Source organism: Acromyrmex echinatior, chromosome 15 (genome assembly GCF_024713525.1).
Source record: "Acromyrmex echinatior isolate Ae372 chromosome 15, ASM2471352v2, whole genome shotgun sequence".
Classification (NCBI taxonomy): Eukaryota; Metazoa; Arthropoda; class Insecta; order Hymenoptera; family Formicidae; genus Acromyrmex; species Acromyrmex echinatior.
The window spans coordinates 9,576,085-9,599,741 of record NC_141866.1 but is presented as its reverse complement, the minus strand read 5'-3'; the positions used below and the strand labels follow the sequence as shown (position 1 = coordinate 9,599,741).

Here is a 23,657-nt window from a genome sequence, read left to right as displayed (position 1 = left end):
AGAAAGAGAGAAAGAAGAAAAACGGCCAAATCGATGACGAGAAAAATCCTATGCAACAGCAAGTTATCCTACAGAGTTTCTTTCTGTTTTGCTAAAGTCAGGTATGTATATAACTAACGTTCGGGTTAGGTATGCGCGTAGGAGTGGAAATCAGAGGAATCCGGGAACATTAATACGTCGCCTAAAGGTTTTGAATCCGAAGTTCACATATACATGCTCTAGGCGAGATTTCGAGAGTGAGTAGGAAGTAAACGGGCGGCGCGTTCGAATCGTACCGTTCGGTTGCGCTCGTTGGCGTTCGGCGGACTTCGCGCGTCACGTGACTGCTCCCACTCCACTTGCTCCCTCTACTTAGCCAGTCGGCTCGGCCGTACCAGCAGACAGTGGCGCGGTAGTGGGGACGCGAGTGGTAGGCGCAATTGTCGGTGGACCGTCGGAACGTTTGGATGAGCGCGTGGTAAAGGATTCGAGTCAGGGATTTAGAAGCGTGTGCTTCGGCTGCCGCGATCCAGTACGCGTAGCCTAAAAGCGGAAACGGCGAGTGCACGACATACGTTTCTCCGATCCTCGCTCCCCGAAGTCCGTTACGAAGTCCGTTACGAAGAGAAGTAAGTTCCGAAAGTGTCCCGCGAGTGCGAGCGCGGCGCGCGGACAACTTCACGCGATAGACGCGTGAGCGGCGGTGTTCGCTGGACGATTCGAATTTTGTGCTACGTTCAAGTCGAGAGTCGATCCGCATCCTGCTTCGTATCCTGAAATGTGTGTTGCGGTCGTGACGTTTATTACGCGCGATAGCGACGCGATATTTCGTCCTCCGTGGCAACGTTGACGGAAACGAGCGCGCCCCGTGCGCGCGCTCGCTCGCTCGCTCTCGTCCACCACGATCGCGATCGAAGAAAATCGACTGCGAGTGACAGAGAAGAAACGACTTGAGGAAGGATAAACAAAGACATTCTGTCAGTAACGCTATCAGTGTGTGCGCCGAATTTTGGGATTTTGTGCTACGTTGAACGAAGACTCGTGGAGTTTCGGTGTTTCCTTTTTGTGTGATCGCCGACGGCAGCAACGGCCATGACCGCGGACAGCCTGTTCGAGACTACCAGCATCCCGGGGCATCTCGCTCCCACGCCCGAGAGACTGGAGAGACTTCTCTCGAAACAGACCCTCGAGGAGCTCTACGAGGTCGAGGAACAGCCTTTCGCACGGTAAGCCACGACTTGAAACACGCGGCTTCATCTTTCTCTCTCTCTCTCTCCCTCTCCCCGCTTCCTTCGCCTCTCTATTCCCTCGATTGCGCTCCACTCTCTTTTCCCCCCTTCTGCTCCCCCCTGCCAGGTTGTCTTTGTCTTCGCGTAACCTAACGAGGCTAGGCCGCTTCCGACCTACCGCGACTCCGGTGACCTCCCGAGGTCGAGCTTAACCTCTTCTATGCGCTCGATGTCTATCAATATTTACGCTCGAGTCGATTGCCATAATGAATGCCGATAGAGAATGAACGTTTTGTTATCGTGATATTTGATAGGTAGGCTATCCTACCTGTGTATTGTGTGCGAGCACAAGTGTGACTTTCTGTCAAATTCACTCTTTGCGATTTACATTGAAAAAAGTCTCTAAAATAATTCAAAATGTTGAATGTAAAATGCCAGTTAAATTTCGATTAATATAATCAAAAATTATTTAAATATTTTGTAACTATTTGATAATTATCATACGGTTGATTATATTATTATGTCTGTTAAAACTTATATTGAATATTTAGAAAAGAAATTTTATTGTGATATTACCAAATATTTGATTGAAATTATTTCATTCAACATTTGTCAACAATTACAAGATTTTTTTTCAGTATATATATTTGGATTCTTATCTGTCGTGAAATAGTTTATCAGAGAGGACACCATGAAAATTATAAGTCAATATTGACATTATTTTTTGAAATTCTTTTTTGATAAATACTTTTACGTGTAGAGGCGTTAAATATAGAATCATGATATAGATAAAAGATAAGACAAAAGAGGAACATACATTCAAATGATTTTAGGAAAAATTTTATGAAAATTTAATAGAATTGAATACAGTCTGAAAAGACAATTAATATAGTTAATATAAATCATAATTATATACAAATTTCGCAAATATGGAAAATTATACAAATATTATTGTAAAATAACTTTAGAATAAAAAATATTACTATAGAATAACTTTGACTCAAATTTTGGTACCCAATTAATACTCATATCAAAATTAGTATTATACATAAGATATCTTAAAAATATCTTAAAATATTCTGGACATGAATGTTTATCTAAACATATTTTAAAATTTGAACCAAAATTATTCGGACTGGATCAAATTTTAAGGAGTGTAGAAAGTATAGAAGAGTAGTAGAAAGAGAGAGTATAGAAAGATCATAGATATAAATATGAAGTAGGAAGACTGATAAAGAGAAAAATATATTTGCTACGCTACAAAAACGCAATTTTCCAGAAAATGAGTTTGAATTTTTTAAATCATAAAAATATATACATATATATTTTTTTTCACGATATTATTAATCAGAGATTCATGTAAAGTGAATCAGCAAAATTCGTACAAAATATACTGTTAAATTCATAATGACAAATGCTCAATTTGAGTTACTTCATTTCTATTAGCCGCTGCTGATATTAATTTATAAAACAACTAAAACCATGGAGTAAAACAATTCAACCAAGAAACTGTATTAAATTTGACTCAAATTTAGTTTATTACTTACTAAATTTATACATTAAAATGGACATTGTTAACTTTGAAACTAACTATATAATTGGATTGATTCACATTTTGCTACATATGGAAGTTAAAAATAATAAAATATTATTTAACTCAATGGAATAGGTTACCATTACTCTTTTGATATCTGACATTGTAGATCAATTTTCGATCGCATCCCATCTTTGATTTGCTCTTTTTTAATGAAGTAAGATAAAAAAACAAGGTCTCGCTGTGAAAAAATATGATTTACAAAGGATTCTTGCGCGTAAGAAATCTTCTGTTTCTCACATTACATAAATTATCCGATCGTGTACGCGAGAAAAGGGGACGCGATTTGATGCTATTGTGTGAGAGCGTACGATCTATCATTAAAGGTGATAAATGCGTGCAAGGTAACGCGAGATGCGGGTAATTAGTATCTCGTGACACGCGCGTGTTTCAATGCGATTACTCGCAGTTTTAATGGAAGTGCAAGCGCAAAAGATTTTTGAAATACATGTATGTAGCATATAACAAAAGAATATAACGATAAGGCATATTATGTCTTGAAGATAATTCGAATGGTATAAAGTACAGATTAACTTTAGCACGCAACAAATTATCAATTCAATTATCAGTATCGTAAGATATCGTTTTAATGGCTTATTTACGCGCGATTTAAGTCTTATACATCGCGAGGGGTCAATAGAATTCGATAATGTACGAACAATTATATCAACTTTTAACGCGATTAATCGCGAAACAAAAATTATGAGGGGTTATCTCGGGAATATTAAATTATTAAATTTATAAGATTTTCGTTTTACGAGAGACAGAGACGAGCGAGGTTTTATCATCACTAAATTTTGCGTCGTATTTACGTCCGCATTTAATCGTCGTATTAAAGTCGTATAATCGCATTACGACATGTGCGTTATATATAATAAAAAAAAACACGCGTTCATTATTCGCACCTTTTCAGTTTACCTTTAACTAATTTTTCGCAGATTTTCCTTGCGTAATTGCGTGTTAAATCACATGCGTCGACGGAAATACGCTCGTTATGGAACCATTTCACGCGTGTCTATGATTTTTTAGTGATCTACCGCGGCGAATACTAATGCAACCTTTTCTTGCTGTAGATCGTTACACATAGCAAGAAAGTAACAGCTTCTAAACATATATATCTATTCTCGTTCACATTATTTTACCACCGTTTATGCTAAATTTTCTTCAAAATAAAAAGAAGAATTATTTGTCTATATACAACCATAGTGAGATATATGAAGCTTTAAACGTGCATGAGAACAAAACGTGTGACTTTCATGAGAACATCAGAAGAAGGAGAAAGAGGATGATGGACGAGCGTAATGAGAGAGACGGAGTTGCGTGATATATGTAATTTTAATACGATTGCGCGAGTTTTAATGGACTTTGCGTTTGGTATTCGACAGTTGCGGCGACAAAAAATTTCACTAAATTATTTTCTTTCGGGCAACAATGACAACATGAATTTTTCTTTAAGAGGATTCTAAATTGAAGAAAACTGAAGTTTGAAGGAATTGTTGTTTTACTGATTAAATGAGACTTTACACACGTAGATGACATCGACGCAATAATTTTTGTATTCTAAATCTGAATGGAATCTCAGTGGATAGTCACTATAATTAAAATTATAATTATAATATTATAACTATAATATAATATAATATATATAACTATATTATAATATATATATATATATATATATTATGTATTAATATTATATATTATTATTATAATATGTTATATATTATATTACAATTATAATTATAATTATTCAGTGACATACTTGGTAATTAATGAAGTAAAAAAGGAAGAATGTTTGAGCATTATGTAACTAAAACACTGATATTTGCATATTAATTTCACTTTTCCAATATCATATTCATTGAATTTATGTACTAAAACAAAGTTAATTCAATCAACTGGATTAAGGATCTCACATTTCATTCACTGATTACCAGTGGCATACTTGGCACTGATATCAGTAATTATCCACTAATTCAGATTTAGAGAGTAAAGTTTACGAAAGTATCGCGTTTAATTGATAAAACAGACGACTTTAGGATCCCTTTAAGCTGAGTCTTAAGGACGTTCTCCGACTGTATTGCTCAACCTAATGAGTGCTCACATTAGTGCTCACCATTATGAAAATTTTTATGAAAATTTATTTCACTCTTTTATATAGTATAAGATATTATATAAGTATTAATGTTTTTATACAAGTTTTTTTATACAATATAAAATGCCGTCTTCGCTACTGCTGCCGGTCGAAAAAATAGCGACTTTACTTACTGTGTTACTTACTTTGCTTAATGATTTCTTAAAAATAAATACTGGAAGCCATATTCAGATAAATTTCATATTATTCCTTGTGATATCAAGTTTTATATCTCATTGTTTCAAAAAATTGTTAAAAAAAACTTTCACAGTGAATAAAAAGACCACTTTTGAATAAGCTTTAGATAGGAATCCTTTGTATACATACATATATATATATACATATGATACATATTATATTAGGTGTTGGAATTAATTCGTAGCGTTTTACAAGTGATGGGAAGTACTTTCATTAATGTATTTTTTAATGCTCATGTGAAATAAATAACATTCTTTCATTAAAAAACGCTACGAATTAATTCCAACACCTAATATTATACATATGTATATGTGTATATATATATGTATATATATTTTAAACGCTTCAACTTAAAAGTGGAATATTTCGATTTTTAATCCCGCTCCGGATATTGAGTTTTAAAGCACATGTATTCAGGATACTAAAACAAACTTATTCTGTAAGCTTCAGAAAGAAAAAGGGTTTTCTTCGGAGAATGTCCTTAAGCCAAAACCATAGTATACCCAACGTGGTACACGGCGTCAATCGTTTTCGTTTGTCGAGCAGGGCCCCGAGCCATTTTTATCTCGGCCCTGGGGCCCTCTTCGTGAAAGAAAGTGCTCCCACTGCGAGATCGAGGTCGAGACTTGGTTCTTCTCGTGTCGATACACTCTTTTACGACCTCGCTTGGAAGGGACTCCCGCTGCTCTCTTCTCGAAGCCGTTGCGGAAAAGAACGAGAGGAGGAGAACTGTTCAAAACGGACTCTTTCCGAAACTATGCAAGGCCGTTCAGGGCCCACCACAGTTCACATGGCACGCAGATCCGAAGCTGCGTGTCCTGTGAATGGCCGTTGCATTTAAAGGAAATGGGTCCGGGGAGAAATCCTGGAATGTGGTATCCATATGTCTGATTCAAACGTACGGTTTCCCACAATTCTCTATAACGATGATGCTCAATTCATGACGAACAACAAATTGCATACAGTTGCTTGCGGCTATGCACGACATAGGTAGTAAGATTATTCAGTTTACAATAGATCTGTTCGTTTTAGATCAACTTCTTGTGCAGTTTATCTTTTCTCTCCAACGTGGAAAAAAAAAGAGAAAAGATGTACCGTGCAAAAAAGTTAATTAAAAAAAAAACAAGTCTAATGCGATACTTTAGAGAGCTATCGATGTCGATTACGAAGGAAGAATGGAATGTTTTAATTGAGCAAATATGCAAAGGAAAACGAGACCGATAGCGTAGCATTGAAAATAAATAAGAAACTTGTCTGCGTATAGAAATTCAATACAGCGTTACATTGTTTTCTTTGACCATTTGGGTGGGTAATAAATGACTGTTGATCGTGTTGGGTCATCGATCGATGCAGCCTCTGTGGCGAGATTGCGAGCTGAAAAATCGCGTCGAGCGAAACGACGAAAGCGAAGGGAAAATCCCGGGGTTTAAGATTAATAGCGATAACGCTAATTAACGATTAACCGGCCGCGCGTATAAATCTCTTACATGCCGCACCGAGCTGTTGGAAATCTAACTATCGTAAATTCTCGATGAACTTTAACGCGTCACGTAGATATAATATCCGATAATTGCTAAGCCGGGTAGTTGCTAAACATTTTATCCGCAGCTTATATTATGTCGGTAAATAAATTTCTGCGAATTAGAAGAGATTCTCCAGTTATCTCGCGTGGCTCTAATATATTTCTCTCCTGAGAATACTTTCGATATACGTGTTTTATATATATATATATATATTTTTTTTTTGTATCACACTACTTTTAGCAAACTCGAGCGTCTTCGTGAATAATCTTGCGATTAATTTACCGTTAGACTGTCTCCGTCCTGGAATTTTTATAACTGCGAGAACGCGACGCGTGGTGCGACTTCCTCTTCCCCCTCCCTCTCTCTTTCTCTCTCCCAATACGTTATTATAATGCTCTTTAACGACCGGACGCGCCCGGGACCTTCCTGAATGGCGTTAAGCACCGTCAAGATTTATGCAAACCGTCAATCACCGCGCTTCGTGACAGCGACGGTGCGCGAGGAATGAAAAGTATCAGATAATAATCGCTGCCGCGCTCTGCCCAACACCTGCCGCGTTCTAGAATTTCTCACGAGATCCACCCGGCGCGAGCGCAAATAATTTCATAACGCGAACGATTATCTCGACGTCCGTGTACGCAAATGGAACTGCCGCGCCGCTTCGCCCTCTTCCTATAGTTTGTATTGCGGAGGCACTGGATTCTCTTAGAAACTTCAGCTTCCTGACGCGCTTTTGTGTGCAGTAAACTACGTTAGAGTTTATCGTCTCTCATGAAAAGCGGAGAGAAACAAAAAGAGAGGCAACTTTGTAATGTACAAATGGAAAATCTTAATCTTCTCGACAAATACCTACTACCGTTGTCTCCAGAGTAAGCACAACTTTATGGAAAACACTTGAAAGATCAAGCCACCTGTTATTATTTATCGCTGTCATGTTATTGTATTTTTTTTGTTGTAAAAAACGCAAAACCAGTAGAAGATAGTGAAATGTTCTTCAATTACTAGGGAATCTGATTGTGAGTTGCGGCTTCAAATCTATTTAAGACTTTAGACTTTTAGACTTACTTAACTTTTGTGAAGAATTTTTTTTATTTTTCACAACAGCCAAATAAGTTTGAAGTCTTAAATAGAAAACGATTTGAAGTATGCGAGAGGGTAATCACTTAATGTAATTGTGAGACAGAGTCCTCAGCATTATTATAAAATTCATATGAAATCCCTATGTATAATTCGATAATTATATGCAATCGCGAGAAATCATTATGTAATATCAAAATAAAATCGTTTATTTCTTTTACAAAAAAAAAAATTTATTTCACCAAATGATTTCATAGTGAAGAAAATGTAGTGAAGAAAAAATTTGTAATGAGATGAAATTGTATAAAAAATCAAATGAAATTATATAATCAGTGGGACAACATTTCAACTAGTAGTTCTCTCGGAAGTATACTTGCAAGATATCGCACGTCGAAGCGGATAAATTAAAATCACAGCTGGACAGTTGAATGCACAACGCACGCGTTTATATTCGCGTTTCAATATAGCGACACGTATCCCAATTGCGAGTGACATATCGTATCGCCTCCATATTAAATATTACAAATAAAGTCTTCCCGATATCATTTTTCAACGAGCTCTCTCTCTTTCTCTCTCTCACACTCTCCCTCGCCTCCTTGTCCGCCATTTCCTTTATCACGAGTAGGTACGTGCAATCGAGTGCAAACAAATCGCGTCAATGTTTATCTTACCGCCTCGTGGCGTTTGCGACATCGCGTCGTGCGCACAGAGCCTGTTGTACGAATTATTGTATGCGGAATGCCGTCGCTCCTTCGTTCGCCTTCCCGCACAAATAAGGATTTGGCGTTGCGCAATCTTTCTCGCCCGCGCGGAAATCGCGCGGCCTCCCGCCGTGCGACTAGATTTCCCTACGAAGGCTCGGTTGCTCTCTCTCTCTCTCTACACAAAAAACATCATTCGATTGCCAAGAAAAGTGATTACTCAATTTGTTGCCTTTTAAGTAACGATTATCTTTAACAAAGAATATTGTCTTGATAATAATCTTAGAATATACTTACATATATTTACAAATGAAAATTTATTATTTATGTTCAAAACAAGAATTTATTTTTGTTTTGAAAAATATTACAAAATTGACCGAAGAAGCGAAGACTTTATGTAATAAGCAATCGAATTTGTTTTAACTTAATAATGTTGATTGAAGTATTAAACTCCCTAGAGAGGAGGATTCAGAATAAATTTGATGTTTGTAATAAACTTGTGATAGATTTGCGGATTTGTGAACTTTTGAGAAATACTCAAAAAAATTAATTATTATTACTTGCGTATATACAGTACGTCGAGTATGTGTTTTACTGTGTACGTTCGTCAACTGGCCGGGCAAGAGCACAGTTTTGCATAATTCATTAAAAAAATGAACCAATCAAAGTCCTTTACTTCCTTTCTACGAAATAAAAAAAAACTCTGGTTGATTTTCATATACTTTATCTGTTTTGCAAAGGTCTGTGCTCCAGCCTGAAGAACTTATTCATGACCGCTCATACAGTAAACTGGCGATAAGTAAAGCAGCCTCGGCGTCGCTTAACGGCGCGCTGTCAGTCCGCCGACTTTTCAGTCGCGTGCACGAATCGTCAAGCCGACGCCATAAACGTCGGCTACGGAGGGGTCTCGGTATAAATATTACGTCTATATCGGCCTTAGGGAGCGTTAGTCGCGGGCGAATGTAAATAAACTCGTAGCGAGAGAGAGCATTCCTTTCCCACCAATTAAGCGATTCTGGCCGCGTAATCGATACTTACGGCAAGAGAAGCTCGCAAGACGCGGCGTTTTATGTATATCGAGCATGTGCGTCGATTCATCCGCCAATTTGCAAAATTGCCTCTTGCGTTAAATATGATTTCATTGCCACATTAATCGTCGTCGGTGCGCGTCATCGATGATCGCGCGTCATTCCTATTCATTTCGAGAATAGAAAACAGACGATTTACTTATACTGTTTTTCTTCAATTGATGTTTTGCAAAAAATTTCCAAGTGTATCGTAAACATTTTAGAGAAGATAGGGAGAAGCGAAAAGTTTAGAAATAACGCGCAAAATAAAAAATGTTTTAAAAATGTATTGTGAAAATTACGTTGCACTATTCTCATTTTAACTAAAGCGATAGTACTACAATAAAATTACTTTTAAACCGATAAAATGAAACAAAGTTTTAGAGTTTTACTTTTTATTTCTGAATATTGTGTTGATAGTATCTGATAAGAGAAGATATGTTGAAGTAGGTATATTATACTGTTAGATATCAAAGCAATTCTTTGAATTGAATAACATTTTGTTAGTTTTAATTTTTATAATGTCTGTCGAAATGTAAATCAATGCATTTCTGTGGTTGATTGCTTAGTTTCAAAGTAAACACCAGTCATAACGTGTGTACTTAGTACATATTAAATTAAATTGAAGTCAAATTTAAAGTTAATACATTTCCTGATTTAAACTTGTATAATTTTGTTTTATTTAAATTAAGAACATATTGCAATGATGACTTGAAGAAATGATTAAAAATAACTCAATTATAAGTATAATTTGACATTATGAATTTAACACTTTAATATAATGTATTTCGAGAAATGGCTTGTTTTTGAAAAAGATTAAAAAACGCTTTACATTATGAAAATCGAAATATATACAGTAGCTTATCTCTTTCTCTCTTACGCGTGTCTCACGAACATAAAAAAAAAATCTCTTACGAGCACGGTTGTTAAAAGGCTCGAAGTTCAAGAGATTCTCGTCAAAGCGTGTTTTAATCTTTCGAGGCTATGTCCTTGCATGATTTATTCATCGAACGCTTTCTAGTGTTCTTCCATTTATGCACACACGCTTGAGAATAACATAACGCGTGTGTATGTACAGTCATCTTCTAAAGATGATTATGCATGATGGAAAAACGGCGTTCGAGAGTCATCGACGCATTTCAATCAGCGAAAATGTTTATCGCGTGCTCCGTGGAATATTGAATCGTGCATACATATCCTCAGTAAAAGTTGTTTGAGAATTTCCGGATGAGATGTGTAAAGCGATTCGACAAATTCCAGATAAGTCGAAGTAGAGACGTTGGTAATATTATATCAACCACTTAACTACGAATCTCTCTCGCTCTTTTTCTCTATAGAAATTAAAGAAAGAATATTTGCTAGCGATATGAATAGAGCGTGGCAGTTTTACATTTACGTAATTTACATCGATGTTGTTTCTCCGCGTCTCGTGTCCATGGCGAATATTAACAAGACGCCCTTTGCGATGGACGGAAAGTGGCCCTATCAGATGATATCTCCCGCGTGTGTATATATATTTCCTCGCGCGGTTTCCGGTAGAAACGGAAGGTGCGGCGATGGCCTTCGCGAACGTGTCCAGCACGATAACGAAGGGAATGGAATTCCCTTATGCGGGTCTCCGTTCCCGGCGGAAAATAAACACCCGCGATCTCCTCTCTGCGCGTGCAGCTCGTAAAACGAATTGTGTTCCGAGATGTCCCGGGATATTGGCTTTCTCGTGGCCGGTATATGTATATCTTCGGCCGGGCGTAGCTCGTCCTTTTGTACGATCGTTCGATTGCTAGTGGTAGAAGTATTCCAGCGTATCTTACTTATAAGGATATAAATATCGAATGGCAAGTGCACAGCGGACAGTCTTGGCATACTTCGCCTGGCCACGAGTTATTTTCAACCCACGCCAAACTTGCTCCTCTCGGAGTAGCTCCTGTCACCCTGTCCTCTCTCCCTTTCTTTCTCTTTTATGAGATTTCTCTCGCTTGCTGCCCCCGTCCAGGCTTCTCTTGCTCTTTACCTCGTTTATTCCTGTCGCACGCCTTCGTATATATTCTAAAGTCCAACCTGATATCATAAAGAGTGTTCTCCTGACAATGTCGCGCGTTTAAATTCCTGCGGCGCGCGGCGCTTCGTAATTCAGTGATATCACATAATGCGCGATGTTTCCTTGAGGCGCAATGTGTGATATCGCGTCGGTACCCGATATCATTTCTCGAGGGGGCACGTCGCGTCACGATTATTACCCCCTCAAATGAGATACGTGTGGATGACGAAAGATACATATACATGTGTTCAAAGATATTCGCTCGCTTTGCGGCCAGGGACGTAGCTACTGTATGGCAAGACACAAAGAGGCTGTTTTCCAACAATAACGTATATACAGATGACATGGTGTAACACTGTCCAACACGAAGTGTTGTAATTGTGGCACAGTGTATTACACTGTTCGACACTGTAAAATGTACGAGCGTGTAAAATGTGTCAGTGTTATCTACTTTAAACAAATATAATAATTTATTAAAACATATTTGATAGCCATGCTTATTTTGTAAAACCATTAACCTTGAAAAATGTATACTTTAATTTTCAAAAAAACTTAACACTTAAAAATTAAGTCTAGATACGCTAAATACTCAACAAAAATAAGTAGTAATGAATGTAAGATTGTAATGCACTCTGGTGTTGTACTAAAAAATTAAATTGGTGCTTTTCAGCAAGAGACAGTATGATATAATAATTGTAAAATCTTCGTTTAACGTTGGCAATAAGGATGTAATGATTTACTGTAGCTGGTATTCATAGTTGATTCTCATATTTAAGAGCGTCTTAAGATATTACAAGCTCATAGAGCGGTATTAGCATCTTAAGACATTATTTAAAATGGTCTTTAAATAAGAATAGACTATGAATATCGGCCTATGTTACGCTGTATCATCTGTCTCTTGCTGGAAAGCACCCAACACAGTTCGTCCTAGCTGGAAGACAGCCAGTCTGTGTTGTCCGTTTAGCTTCAATACAAAGCGACAGAGATAACATCATATTGCCGTTTGATCTCGACTCTTGCGACAACGATGTATATCTTCATATCAAACTCATACGAGAAGAAAAATGATTTCATTTAATACCGACGCCGAAACACATTTGCGATAAACAAATGCGCGTTTGTAAGCATCCGTAAGATATTACTTGGGTTTAACTGGGTTCAATGGACAAATCGCCGCGTGCACATGACTTTCCTGTTGGCAGCGTCGCTCTGATTACGAGAAATCGTTTCCCGCGACGATGTCGAGAGAGAGAAAAGGAAAGATGGAGAGAAGGAGAGGAAGCGATCGAGTGGAAGGAAAAATCCAATCCATGAGATCGAACGACGAGCGTGCGTTCAGGACGAGTTAATGCGACAGGAACGGGCATGCCATCTGGAAAGTGCCCGGTAACGGCACTTTGCAATTAGTGTGACAGGCTGTTCTGCCTGCCCACTTGTTCGGGTCTTGTGTTGTGTCGCGCGATCCGGTCGCCGAAGACGACCTTCCGTCGAGAGGGGAAAACGAGATCACCGGGCCGCGCTCGGTAAATCGATTCGATACCCGTCATGATCCCTCGACGTTTAAATGGAGGGTGGAGACTTTGCCATATGCGAACGATCGGCGTCTATTCAGTGCATTGATACGACTTTGAATAAAATTATCTGCCGCATCCGAAATTATCTGGGAGCCCCAAATAATTGTGTTTGCCCAATTGTCGTCGCAGCGAGCGGTGCAGCTGTCGCGTGGTAGCTTTATTTATTTATTTATTTTTTAAAGCAAGCGTTGTTTTAGAAACAAAATGCTGGGGAAATATTTAATTATATCTATATATATAATATTAATTCATTCATTTAGACATCGTAATTATGATATCAAGTTAGTTACGCCAACAGGTTTCTTTATTTAATCATGTAAAACTGTCCCTCAACGCTCAATGTTATTGTATAATTGATGTCCTCTTTAAATAAATAAAAACAAATAGTCTGGAAGTTTATATTAATCTCTAGACGATCAGTATTATTGTGAATATCGTATAATATCAAATATTGTATAATAATATTGACTGTCTATCTTATAGGATTTAAAAGAAACACTTTGATATTTGATATGAATGAGATTTTATAGTTCAATATAATTTGTTTTTATTTCATACAACAAACGCACGTTAGAAATGCAAAGAAATTCCTCGAAACTTTCTCGAGATCGATTTCAACAAATGTGTAATACGAGAACATCAGCTGATCGTTATTTCTTTCTTCGGCGGCACGTTGCAATCGACGCTACAGAATGTTTTTCTTTAATCTTGCGACGATTCGGCATAGGAAACGTTTCGTGAGATCCAACTGTTTTTCTCGATAAGCAACAGCTGTCCCTTTCCAAGTCCCTTGTCGTGTAAGTCGGACCTTGTGCACAGTTAGGCTTTTAAGGATGTTTCCTGTGCATGCAGCAGTCGCGTTTAGTCACTTAGCATGACAAAGCTTCTTTCTTTCTCTCTCTCTCTTTTGAGAAAGACGCTTCACGAATTCTATTAATTTCGACGCACGCGTTGGCGGTAGGACCTTCCCATCCACATTATTTTGGTCGATTCAGCCGCGGCTGAATAAGCATGCGCTGCTTATTTTGGACGTTCTATGACATTTTGATTTAAATACCTTGTGTATCTCATCAACATTATTTATTTGCTTTTCTTTTCTTCAACACAGAGTGTAACGTTAATAAATATCAAATATGTTATTGCTCATTCTCTATGTTTAATGTCTGTTTTTATCAATATAGATTAATCTTAATCTTGGTATAATTTACTTTTTAGCTTTCTGTAGTTTTGAGAATTAAAAAAAAAATAAAGAATCAATTAAAACCGAGATTGAAGTTAATCTACATTGATAGGAATGGACATTAAACACGCTAGCTAGAGAATGAGTAATTACATATTTATTATTTATATGTATTAATATTTGTGTTAAACGATGTGCGGTATTTTAATCGGTATTCAGTGGTATCCATTAATTTCTATTCATTAATTTCTTCCTCGAAAGAAGATACCTGAAAGGAATCTGGTATCCAACTTCGACGTAGCCGACTGATAATCGCTGACTATTTGTGAGCAATTCCAGCAGTAGTTATCGATCCGTGGCCAATGATCACGACGACGACGACGACGACAGCAACAGCAGCTGCGACCTTGAGAGGGAAAGACAGTGATTGTTCGTCATCGCGATCGCGTATTTTCTCGCCCGTGAAGATCGGAGCCCATCGGTCGTACTTTTTCCCCGTCGATCCTCTCCCTCGTTTTCTCTCGAAACTTCACGAGATCGCGACGTTCTGATCGGACGAACTGATAAACGTAATTAAGGCGACGGGACGCCTCGACACGACATGCTTTATCAACCGCAGCATCTCCACCGGTGATAATCGCCGTCATCGTGCACAGAAGGGTTGTTTAATAAGACATCGTGTTCATAGTCACGATGGCTGTCGTTTAGCGGGGGGTTAGTCGACTTCCTTCTTGACCGTTGGTCATTGATCTTGTCTTTGTACGATTTCATAACAAAATCCGTCTATATGTAAAATCAAGGTATATACATTTTCTTAAATCCTGCTGGTTATCATTGTATGCCAATTTTATAGGATTTTATTTCTTTATTTATTTATTTTTTGTCAAACTGACTGGACCTAAGAAGGTTCTCGTGCTATTTCCTAATCAATAGATACAGTTTATTCATAATAATATGTAAAAAAATTGTTAACAATATCTTATGCTATAATTATTATTAATTTTATGTTACTAAATATTTTCCAAATGACAAAATAAAGTTGTAAGATGCTCATTTGATGTACACGCATCGTCCATTTGACATTAATATTCTAGCTTTTCTTCATTGAAGAATATAAATTTTTTGTAAACTAATACGGTCAGTTTAAATGAAACTTTACGAGAACAAACTCAATTGTTTACTTAATAATTATAACGATTTTTAAATTGCTGCCTTATACGCAAGTGTCTCAATTTAAAAGAGAATAAGGTTATACCTTCAACTTGTGTGTGTAATGTAAAATTCTATAAATTTAGAAATAAATATCTTCGCAATGATAAAAGTCAATGAAATTTTTTCTAGATATTGTTGATATCATTAACTATCAGTCGAATAAAAAAGAAAAAATAAAATCCTCCAAAATTGGCTTTTAGTGGCAGCAAGCAGGACTTAAACGTATACCTTGATTTTTTCTACATGTGGTATCATATTTTTTGACTGTGTAATAGTACCATGGTTTTGAACCAGAAATCTATTTGCCAAGAAAGAAGTAGCGGGGGACGGGGAGGGTGAAGCTCTAGAAATTGCGAAGCCCGTCGAGAAATGTGTCGCGATTGAAACGGATAGTCAAAAGATCTGACATATCTGGACGGCGTGTAAAGATCGGCGAATCTCAATCAAGCGGGAAATGTTCAACCACTCGAGTGATCTACGAGAGCACGATCACGACGCCAGAAAGGAAAATCGCTGGTGTGTGCGCAGTTGTCAAGGTATTACGACACACGCCAGTTGCAGAAAGAATCTAAACGGTGGAGAGAAAGAAAGAAAGAGAGAGAGAGGGAGAGAGAAGGGCGACAGTTGGATCGCTGGCGATATTGCAGTGATCTATGAGTCACGATCCCTTACGGCGGGACACCTTTGGCCCAGATCACACCGTTCCGCGCACCATTGTGCCGTCACGACTCTCTCGAGGGGGGGAGGGTTATTTCGTAGGTCTTTGCCGCCCTCGTCCGCCGTCGCCGAACATGGGAAAGTGTCGATTCGACGTCGGCTCTCGCGAAGGCGCAACAACTTTCGAATTCGCCCGGATCCTCGGGTTACGTCGCGGTCGGCCCGCTCTCGCTTGCACGCTCCAATGTCGTGCCACGCTCATCACGTTTCAGCGTCGAGCGTATTAACGGCCACGTCGGTCTTGTCACACGCGTCTTGAGATACTTTTACTCCTTGAACACGTGTGCGCTGTAATCTTATTTTCATCTTAATTCCGCTCGTGTAACGCTTTTCACGGGTGGGATCGGAGCTTGATCGAAGCTTGTTTCGTCTCGTTGGAATCTTGAAATTGCGCTTTCAAATACAAATAACGCCTCTGTTTTTCTCGTTTTCCTCGTGTACGTCTTTTCTTTCTCCTCCGTGAGAGAGGAGGCTTTATTCGTACGCACAAACGTGGCGCGCGAAATGCGCGTTATCCATCGGCGATTCTTCGTTGCTTCTTGCTTCTCCGCATCTCGGGCTTTTATCTCGATCGTGGCGGCGACTCATGCGTCTACTCCGCGCGGTCCTTTGTTACTTTTGTTTTATCGAATGCGTAGTAACGAGATACAGTCTCGAACAATGTAATGTGGGGAGGAGGGAGAGAACTTTCAAAGAAGCGGCTGATGACGGGGGATCTTTGTACCTATCGACGGGGATTTGTCGATCCTGTAACAATTCAATTCGTTTCATTACAGTCTCATCTAGTCCAACTTGATCTTTCGCTTTAAGACTAACCTTATATATTATAGATATTTTTAGATCCGTTAAAGATTCTGCCTTTTATGCCCTTTTATTTCGAAAGAAAGTGTTAAATATCGGGATTTCTTTTCTTTGTTTTGGATAATAGAATATATCGAAAATACTACATTTTAATAAATATTTGTTTGAATAGTTCTTTACTAAATATAAATATAAACATATATTTATTTGACATACAGAAGTCATTAATTTGATTTAACTATCAACTTTTTTATTGAATAAATATTTACTTACTATAAGCAAATGTTTATTTAATATTATTTAAAGAAATATGTAAGAAGGTTTAGTAAATTTCTTTTTCGATGTATGTGTTAGAGAGCAAAACATAATTAATTCGGGATTTCGAGAACATAACGGCTAGCTAATATGGATAATGTCTGCTTTATTATAGCAGGCATTTATTATGGCCGGCCAAAACAGGTGTGCATTATGCATATTGGCCGGCCATTATGCATTATGCCCGAATTAATCAAATTTCCCGTAACACATGCATTGACATAAATAAAACGAATGGCATTTTATGACATGCAAATGCTTATTAATCCTCCGCCGGCGAAGTTGGACTTTGAAGACTTTCAAAGTCTTATTTCTATCGATATAGATGAACTTTAATCTCAGTTTAATTTACTTATCTTTAACTTATCTTTAATCCTTAGAACTAGAAGAAGATAAAAGTAAATAATAATTATCATTATAAAATCGAATTCAAAGTTAATCTGTACTGGTAGAAATAGACAGTCGATATTTTGATTGTGAATTCTGCTAGATAAATTTAAATTTGTAAAAAATAAATAAAATACAATCTTCCTTCTATTTTTGATAGAAAAATCTCATTGTTAAAATTTTCACAAGTATTTAAAAAGTGTTTATTAGATTTTTATAAATTCTCAAATAATATAAAAATCTACATTAAAATTCAGACCTAGGTCGACGACGGAAGATTCAAAATTCTATATGGCCACCACAGGATTAGAGCATGTGCATTAAATGGTCAACTTTTTATCCAGCGAGAAACCCCATGGTCGTCCATACCCAGATAACCACAAACGGCGCTTAAAGCGTTAATGAATTTGCGCGATTAATCGTGCCTTTAAAACCAGTTCTTAAACCAGAAAGCGGAGAGCGTGGGCGTCGGACAACTTCGCGGTGTTAATCTGATTTTCGAGAATGCAAGTCGAGTGACGCGGTCCATGGGCCGAACAGGAATGAAAAATGCATCTTGGCTCTCGAGCGACTTGCACTCTATTCTGGAGACAAAGATATTTTTACGTGTTTCACGTTTCAGTGTGTTTCACGCCCACGTCTGCCGCGATCGGAAAAGCACCCGACCTCCCTTGGGAGTCTCGACACTGACTCGCACGCCTCCGACTTAATTAAATTCTGAAACGAGGGAGTTCTAAAAAAAAAAGTGACAAAAACCCGCAAGCACGAAGACGGAGAAATGTATGCTCGTAATTATTTATTACTGACGCATTGTGAACTCCATTACTATTAATGTCGTTCATAATGAATCCCGTCTGTGACACGGGTTAGAGTTACCTTGCGAAATCCCTACGGAAATGACTCGAAAACAGGGGAGCTTTTATTACAAAAGGGATGCGCGAAGTCACCATGTAATTCATAGAAAGTGCAGGTTAGTTCAGACACGCATTGTACAGCGCGTTGCAAAGATGCGCGACCGAACGGTTTGGTTTTCTCTCGCGCGAAATCCCTGAACGACGCGACTGGACGGCTCATTTTTTTTTTCTTTCTCGCGATCGGTCGCGGTCGAACGGTCCATTTCTTCCATCAATTTTTTGCCCACTAGAGAAAAAAAAGAAGAAGGATCGCGCGTAGAGCGTAGCGCATGCCGCTTCTTGTCGCTCACTCGTCGGCTTCCCGCGCTCGAGTTGGCCGACCTTCACCCGACTACCGTCGCCATTATGCTCGTTACACACCAGTCGCAGTTGTAATTTACGGTTAACCGAACGGAAACCGAAGGGGAGCGACCGCGTAGTAACGAGGTCGGTGCACATAGGGTCTTTTAACGAAGAAACCCGCCGCCGCCGTCGCCGTCGCCGTCGCCGTCGCCGTCGCCGCCGCAATCGTTTCTCGTCTCATACTGCAGCTTTCTGTCTTCGTCCGACTCTATCTCGTTGTACATATTTCATAGCGGAATTTATTCCTCGCTGATCCCTCGCGATGCCGATTTCCCGGAATCGTAATGCGTGTATAATTTTTAGATCGTTATCCGATTCGATCGCGAGAACTAGCTGCCAGCGGCGATCGGGTATGACAGATGGGATCGATATACCTATATTGGTCTCGAAGAGATTTTCTCATTTACCTATTTTTCTCCCGCCGGCGGGTTATATTCCCGAAGTCGCCGTGTGCGGATAGAAAGTCTCGCAAATAACGGTCTTCGACGATGTCTTTTTTGCGCGGACAACTGGTTCTTGGAGATGCCGATTGCGTATCGCGGGCAGCCACGATATGTCCAGAAATCGTTTGAAAGTAGTAACTCGACGTTCTAGTTGTCCCAGTTCGCTAAGCTGTCACTTCGTCAGCTCGCGTTGCAGTTCCGCATCTCCATTGTGGTGGTCTATTCGAAAGGGAACAACCTTGTCCGCATTTTTCGCCGTGTCGCAACACACTTGCCCTTACGTCAATGCGAGTGGCTAGTGGAAAAGTTAAGTAACGTTGCTTCATTATGTTTTCACAAGACTCGTTGCGCTTCTTAATAAATTTCTTCTTGTATGAGATAAATATAATTGGGAAAATTTGCAGATAGGTAACTAATTCGAGTTTTATCATGTAATCTTGATGTATGTCTTGAAGTACAGTTTAATTTCAAGCTATGTAAAATTAATCCTCTGGAGCTGCAGATAAATCTACCCGTTCAATTCTAAATTTCTTTGTAAAAAATATAAAAAATTAATTTTTTTATATTACATCTGTAAATTTGCATTATTCTTATTAAAACGTATTTATAGTGTATTTATTCTTTTTTATACGAGTTATATCATCTCTTGATCCTCTCTTAAAATTAATTAGTGTCTTTTAATATTAAAAATTGATAGCAAGCAGTCATTATTGACCGTTTTTAAATTAATATATTTTTCATAGAAAAAGATAAGATTCTGAATTTTTTTTACCTTTTAATATTTTATCCTTTATACTGATGAAATATTTGATTTTTTATCACTTTCTTTATTTTCAGAATAATCTATTCGTTTGATTCTCGTAGTAAGCAAAAAACATTGGCACTTTTAGTGTTAACTAACGTGAAATAAATGCGTATTACAGACCCAGGTATCAGTGTTAGGTATCAGAGTATATTACGGATTTTGGTGTCAACTCCGGGGAGTTAATATTCAAAGTTGGAAATTAGATAGTCTCTTTGGCGAATCTAGAATGGATTATTATCAACGAGAAAGAGATTCGTTTCAGCATCGAATACTCGACGCGCGCGCGGATATAATCGATCGGCCGCAAAAGCCAGCGTGAAATCCGCCGCGCAGCGAAACGACGCGGATTTTTCATTCCGCGCGCGTCCCCTTGATTATACTGGCGCAATTACGCGCACGATTACGGCCCGTAATCAGCCTACGCGTTCCACGGAGCGACTCCATTCTGTGTAGGAATTGCGACGCGTACGACTACATCGGACACGGAGGAATTGCGCGAGTCGAGAACGGGACAAGTTTTACCGGCTTGCTTATCGTCGTCGACGTCGTCGTCGTCGTCGTCATCGTCATCGTCATCATCATCATCATCGTCGTCGTCGTCGGGGGCCACTCTCTGCACGCCGCTTCGGCGTATTAAACCCTTTTTATTTTGCCATGCGTGCGTATGGTGCGTACATGGTGCTTATGCGAAAGAAAGAGCGACGTATTAACGGGGCCGTTATTGTTTCTCGGTGCCGGCGCGGCAACGCGCGCGCTGTCGGGATTTCTCTGGAGTCCCGCGAGCTTGTAACGCGTTCACCGTAGGTAGATATTTATTGCTACCTGCTGCTCTTCCCTCTTACAGCCTATTATTCTCGCATTTGCAAGACACTGCGTAGCATCGATTTCCGAGATTATATTCCGAGGCTTTGGTGGTACACCAGCAGCCGCCGCGTGTTCATGCCGTTTCCGACGCACAATCCGACCGCGAATGTCTGTTTTACACACCGTAATAACGTACCTGTCGTTTCCTTTTGTTTTCATTGTAGTGAGTTATGGTCACGGTATTATTCTTACGATTCTTCAACTATGGATACATTTGTTTCGCTCCTATTATCTTTACGCGAACGCATTAACGTCTCGGACTGCGTCTCGGACAAAACAAAGAGCGTTATTCTTCTTCGTGAGAATTATTGTTAAAGTAACGAACATGTATAAAGCAACGAGATTTTTCTTGTGTAGACTTGGCTACTTTTCTTTTAGGAAGTACCTGACGATACTTTTGACACAAATTGATACACATCGCTTTCCATTACAATTTTGTTTAAATTCAATCGACACTTTTCGACTCTAGACTTGGAGGAATGTGATATCGGAACGCACCTACAATATTAATGTACATGGAAAGGTTTATTTATTTACTTTTTTGCTCAATTTTAATAAACATTTCTTGTATCAAATATATATATCTTTATATTTAGTTGGCAGTATTCAACTAAATATTTATTAAAATTGACTATATTTTTTTTTCAGTGTACCTACATTTATTTGTAACGTATTGTTTAAAAACGTATGTTTGAGAAGCTTTAAGCTAATTTTATACAATTGGTAAAACTAAAAAAAAATGTACTAAATTTTAAGAAGTATCGTTTCCTCTTATAAATGTTCTTGGCACTATTAAAGACGAAACGTAAAGTGCAGGGCGAGAAGTGGCTTCGCGGAACAGGGAGTTGCGCAGCAGCAGTTCTCGTCGCCGCGCCGGCCGGCCGGCCGAGGTAAAAATAAAGTTACGCTCCGGCGAGCGCGTGCTGCGATCCGGTCGGAACGATCCGGTAAACCGCGGCGATCGCCCTCCGGATCGTTGTTCTGCAAATAAAAAGGCAGGCAGGCGCGCTCACCCACGCCTCGCAGGAATCCCAAGGGCGAGTCCGAGCCCGAGCTCGAGCCCGAGCCCGCGGTGGTGCCAGAGTTGTCGGGCGACGACGATCGATATAGTTCACCGAGATATATCGTCTTACCGTCCTCTCTCTTTCTCCGTCCCAGATTCGAATGACAGTGCAGCGCGCGGTACGGTAGTAAACAGCTGCGTGGTCCTCGTCCTGGCGATGTAATGCGGGTCAATCGACCGGGAGAATGCGTCTTACGCGTCCCCTCACAAAGCGCGAGCATTCATGAAATATTTTCACACATCGCGTGGGGTTGAAAAGGGGATCTTAAGAAGGGGTTGCACGTCTCACTGAAAGAGGATCGAGACGTGCAACCCCTTCTTAAGATCCCCTTTTCAACCTCTATACCCAATGTGTGAAAATATTTCCCGCGGAGAGAGCATTTTCAACAAATTGAGTGTAACTAAATCCTTCACTGTGAGGAATGCTGTTGGAAATAATTGAATTGCGCAACACGTTTTTTTGCTATTGTTATTTTCGTTACGTTCTGTTATCGTTCCGCGTCGTGTTACGTAAAACTGTATATACGAGTGGATTTTACTGGATTAGTGACAGAACCGAATTTATCCTCCACCGCGGTCACACAGATTATGAAAGCGAGACTGAATACTGGTTTCCGTGAGCCTCACATTCCATTACGAATTTTGGTTGCACGTGGCAACATAAAGTGTCAACTTTACAGGACTTTCACTCGCGCTTTCGTTGTCCGTTCTGAAAAGAGATATCGGAATTTTGTTTCACATTTTACTTATATACTACGTCTTTCTTTGGGAGCATCTTTGCAATTTGTGTATCGATTGATCGCGATTGCTCGAAGATCTACGACTGCATTGCGTTATTATATGTATGTATATATACAATATATATATCGGCCAGTTGCGTGAGCAGTATATCTTTGCGTTTCGCTCCTGCATCGCGAAAGGAAAGTGCACGCGAGGCTATATTTGGCCGACATTGCGACCATTTTCGCAATCGCGCAATGCACGCGCTCGCCCGAGATTTCGTGCGTGCCTGCTTTTGCACGGTGCACTTCTACGTGCCAGATTTATATCGCGCGAATTTCACGACATTCGATACTCTCTAAACCTTCCGATCGCACACGTCGAATACCTCACGAGCGTTAGCATTTTGCAATCCCTAATCGCGCGTTACAATCGTGCAACAGCAATACTATACCGACCATACGGCGAGTAGCGCGAGGTGCTCGAGTAAAATTCGCATTGACGCAATTCTGCTGGATAAATAAGCGCGTTGCACCGAACGTGTCGCATTGCAACGTTCACGGCAACTCCATTAATCTGTAACGTTCCATTACATTTTACTTGATTTCACTTCGATTCATTTGCGAAAAGAATAGTCTTTCTGAAAGAGTTTATCTAAAAATTTAACTGCAGATTTGAAAATAATTTTTAAGTGGACTGTCTAAAATAATTATTTGTAGAATGAATGATTTTGCTGAAATAAAATTTCACTGGATTGAAAATTATTTTACTGGACAATTC

At 39.1% G+C, this 23,657-nt stretch overlaps 1 protein-coding gene across 1 annotated transcript in view; it reads left to right on the top strand.

Moving 5' to 3' along the window:
* Positions 1-376: 376 nt before the first annotated feature.
* The window catches only part of LOC105145636 (uncharacterized), a 120,438-nt gene continuing 97,157 nt past the window's right edge, over positions 377-23,657 (top strand). Inside the window, exon 1 of the mRNA XM_011055327.2 lies at positions 377-1,205. Within this exon, the coding sequence (XP_011053629.1) occupies positions 1,072-1,205 (134 nt within the window). The 5' untranslated portion in view covers positions 377-1,071. The remainder of the gene's footprint in view (positions 1,206-23,657) is intronic.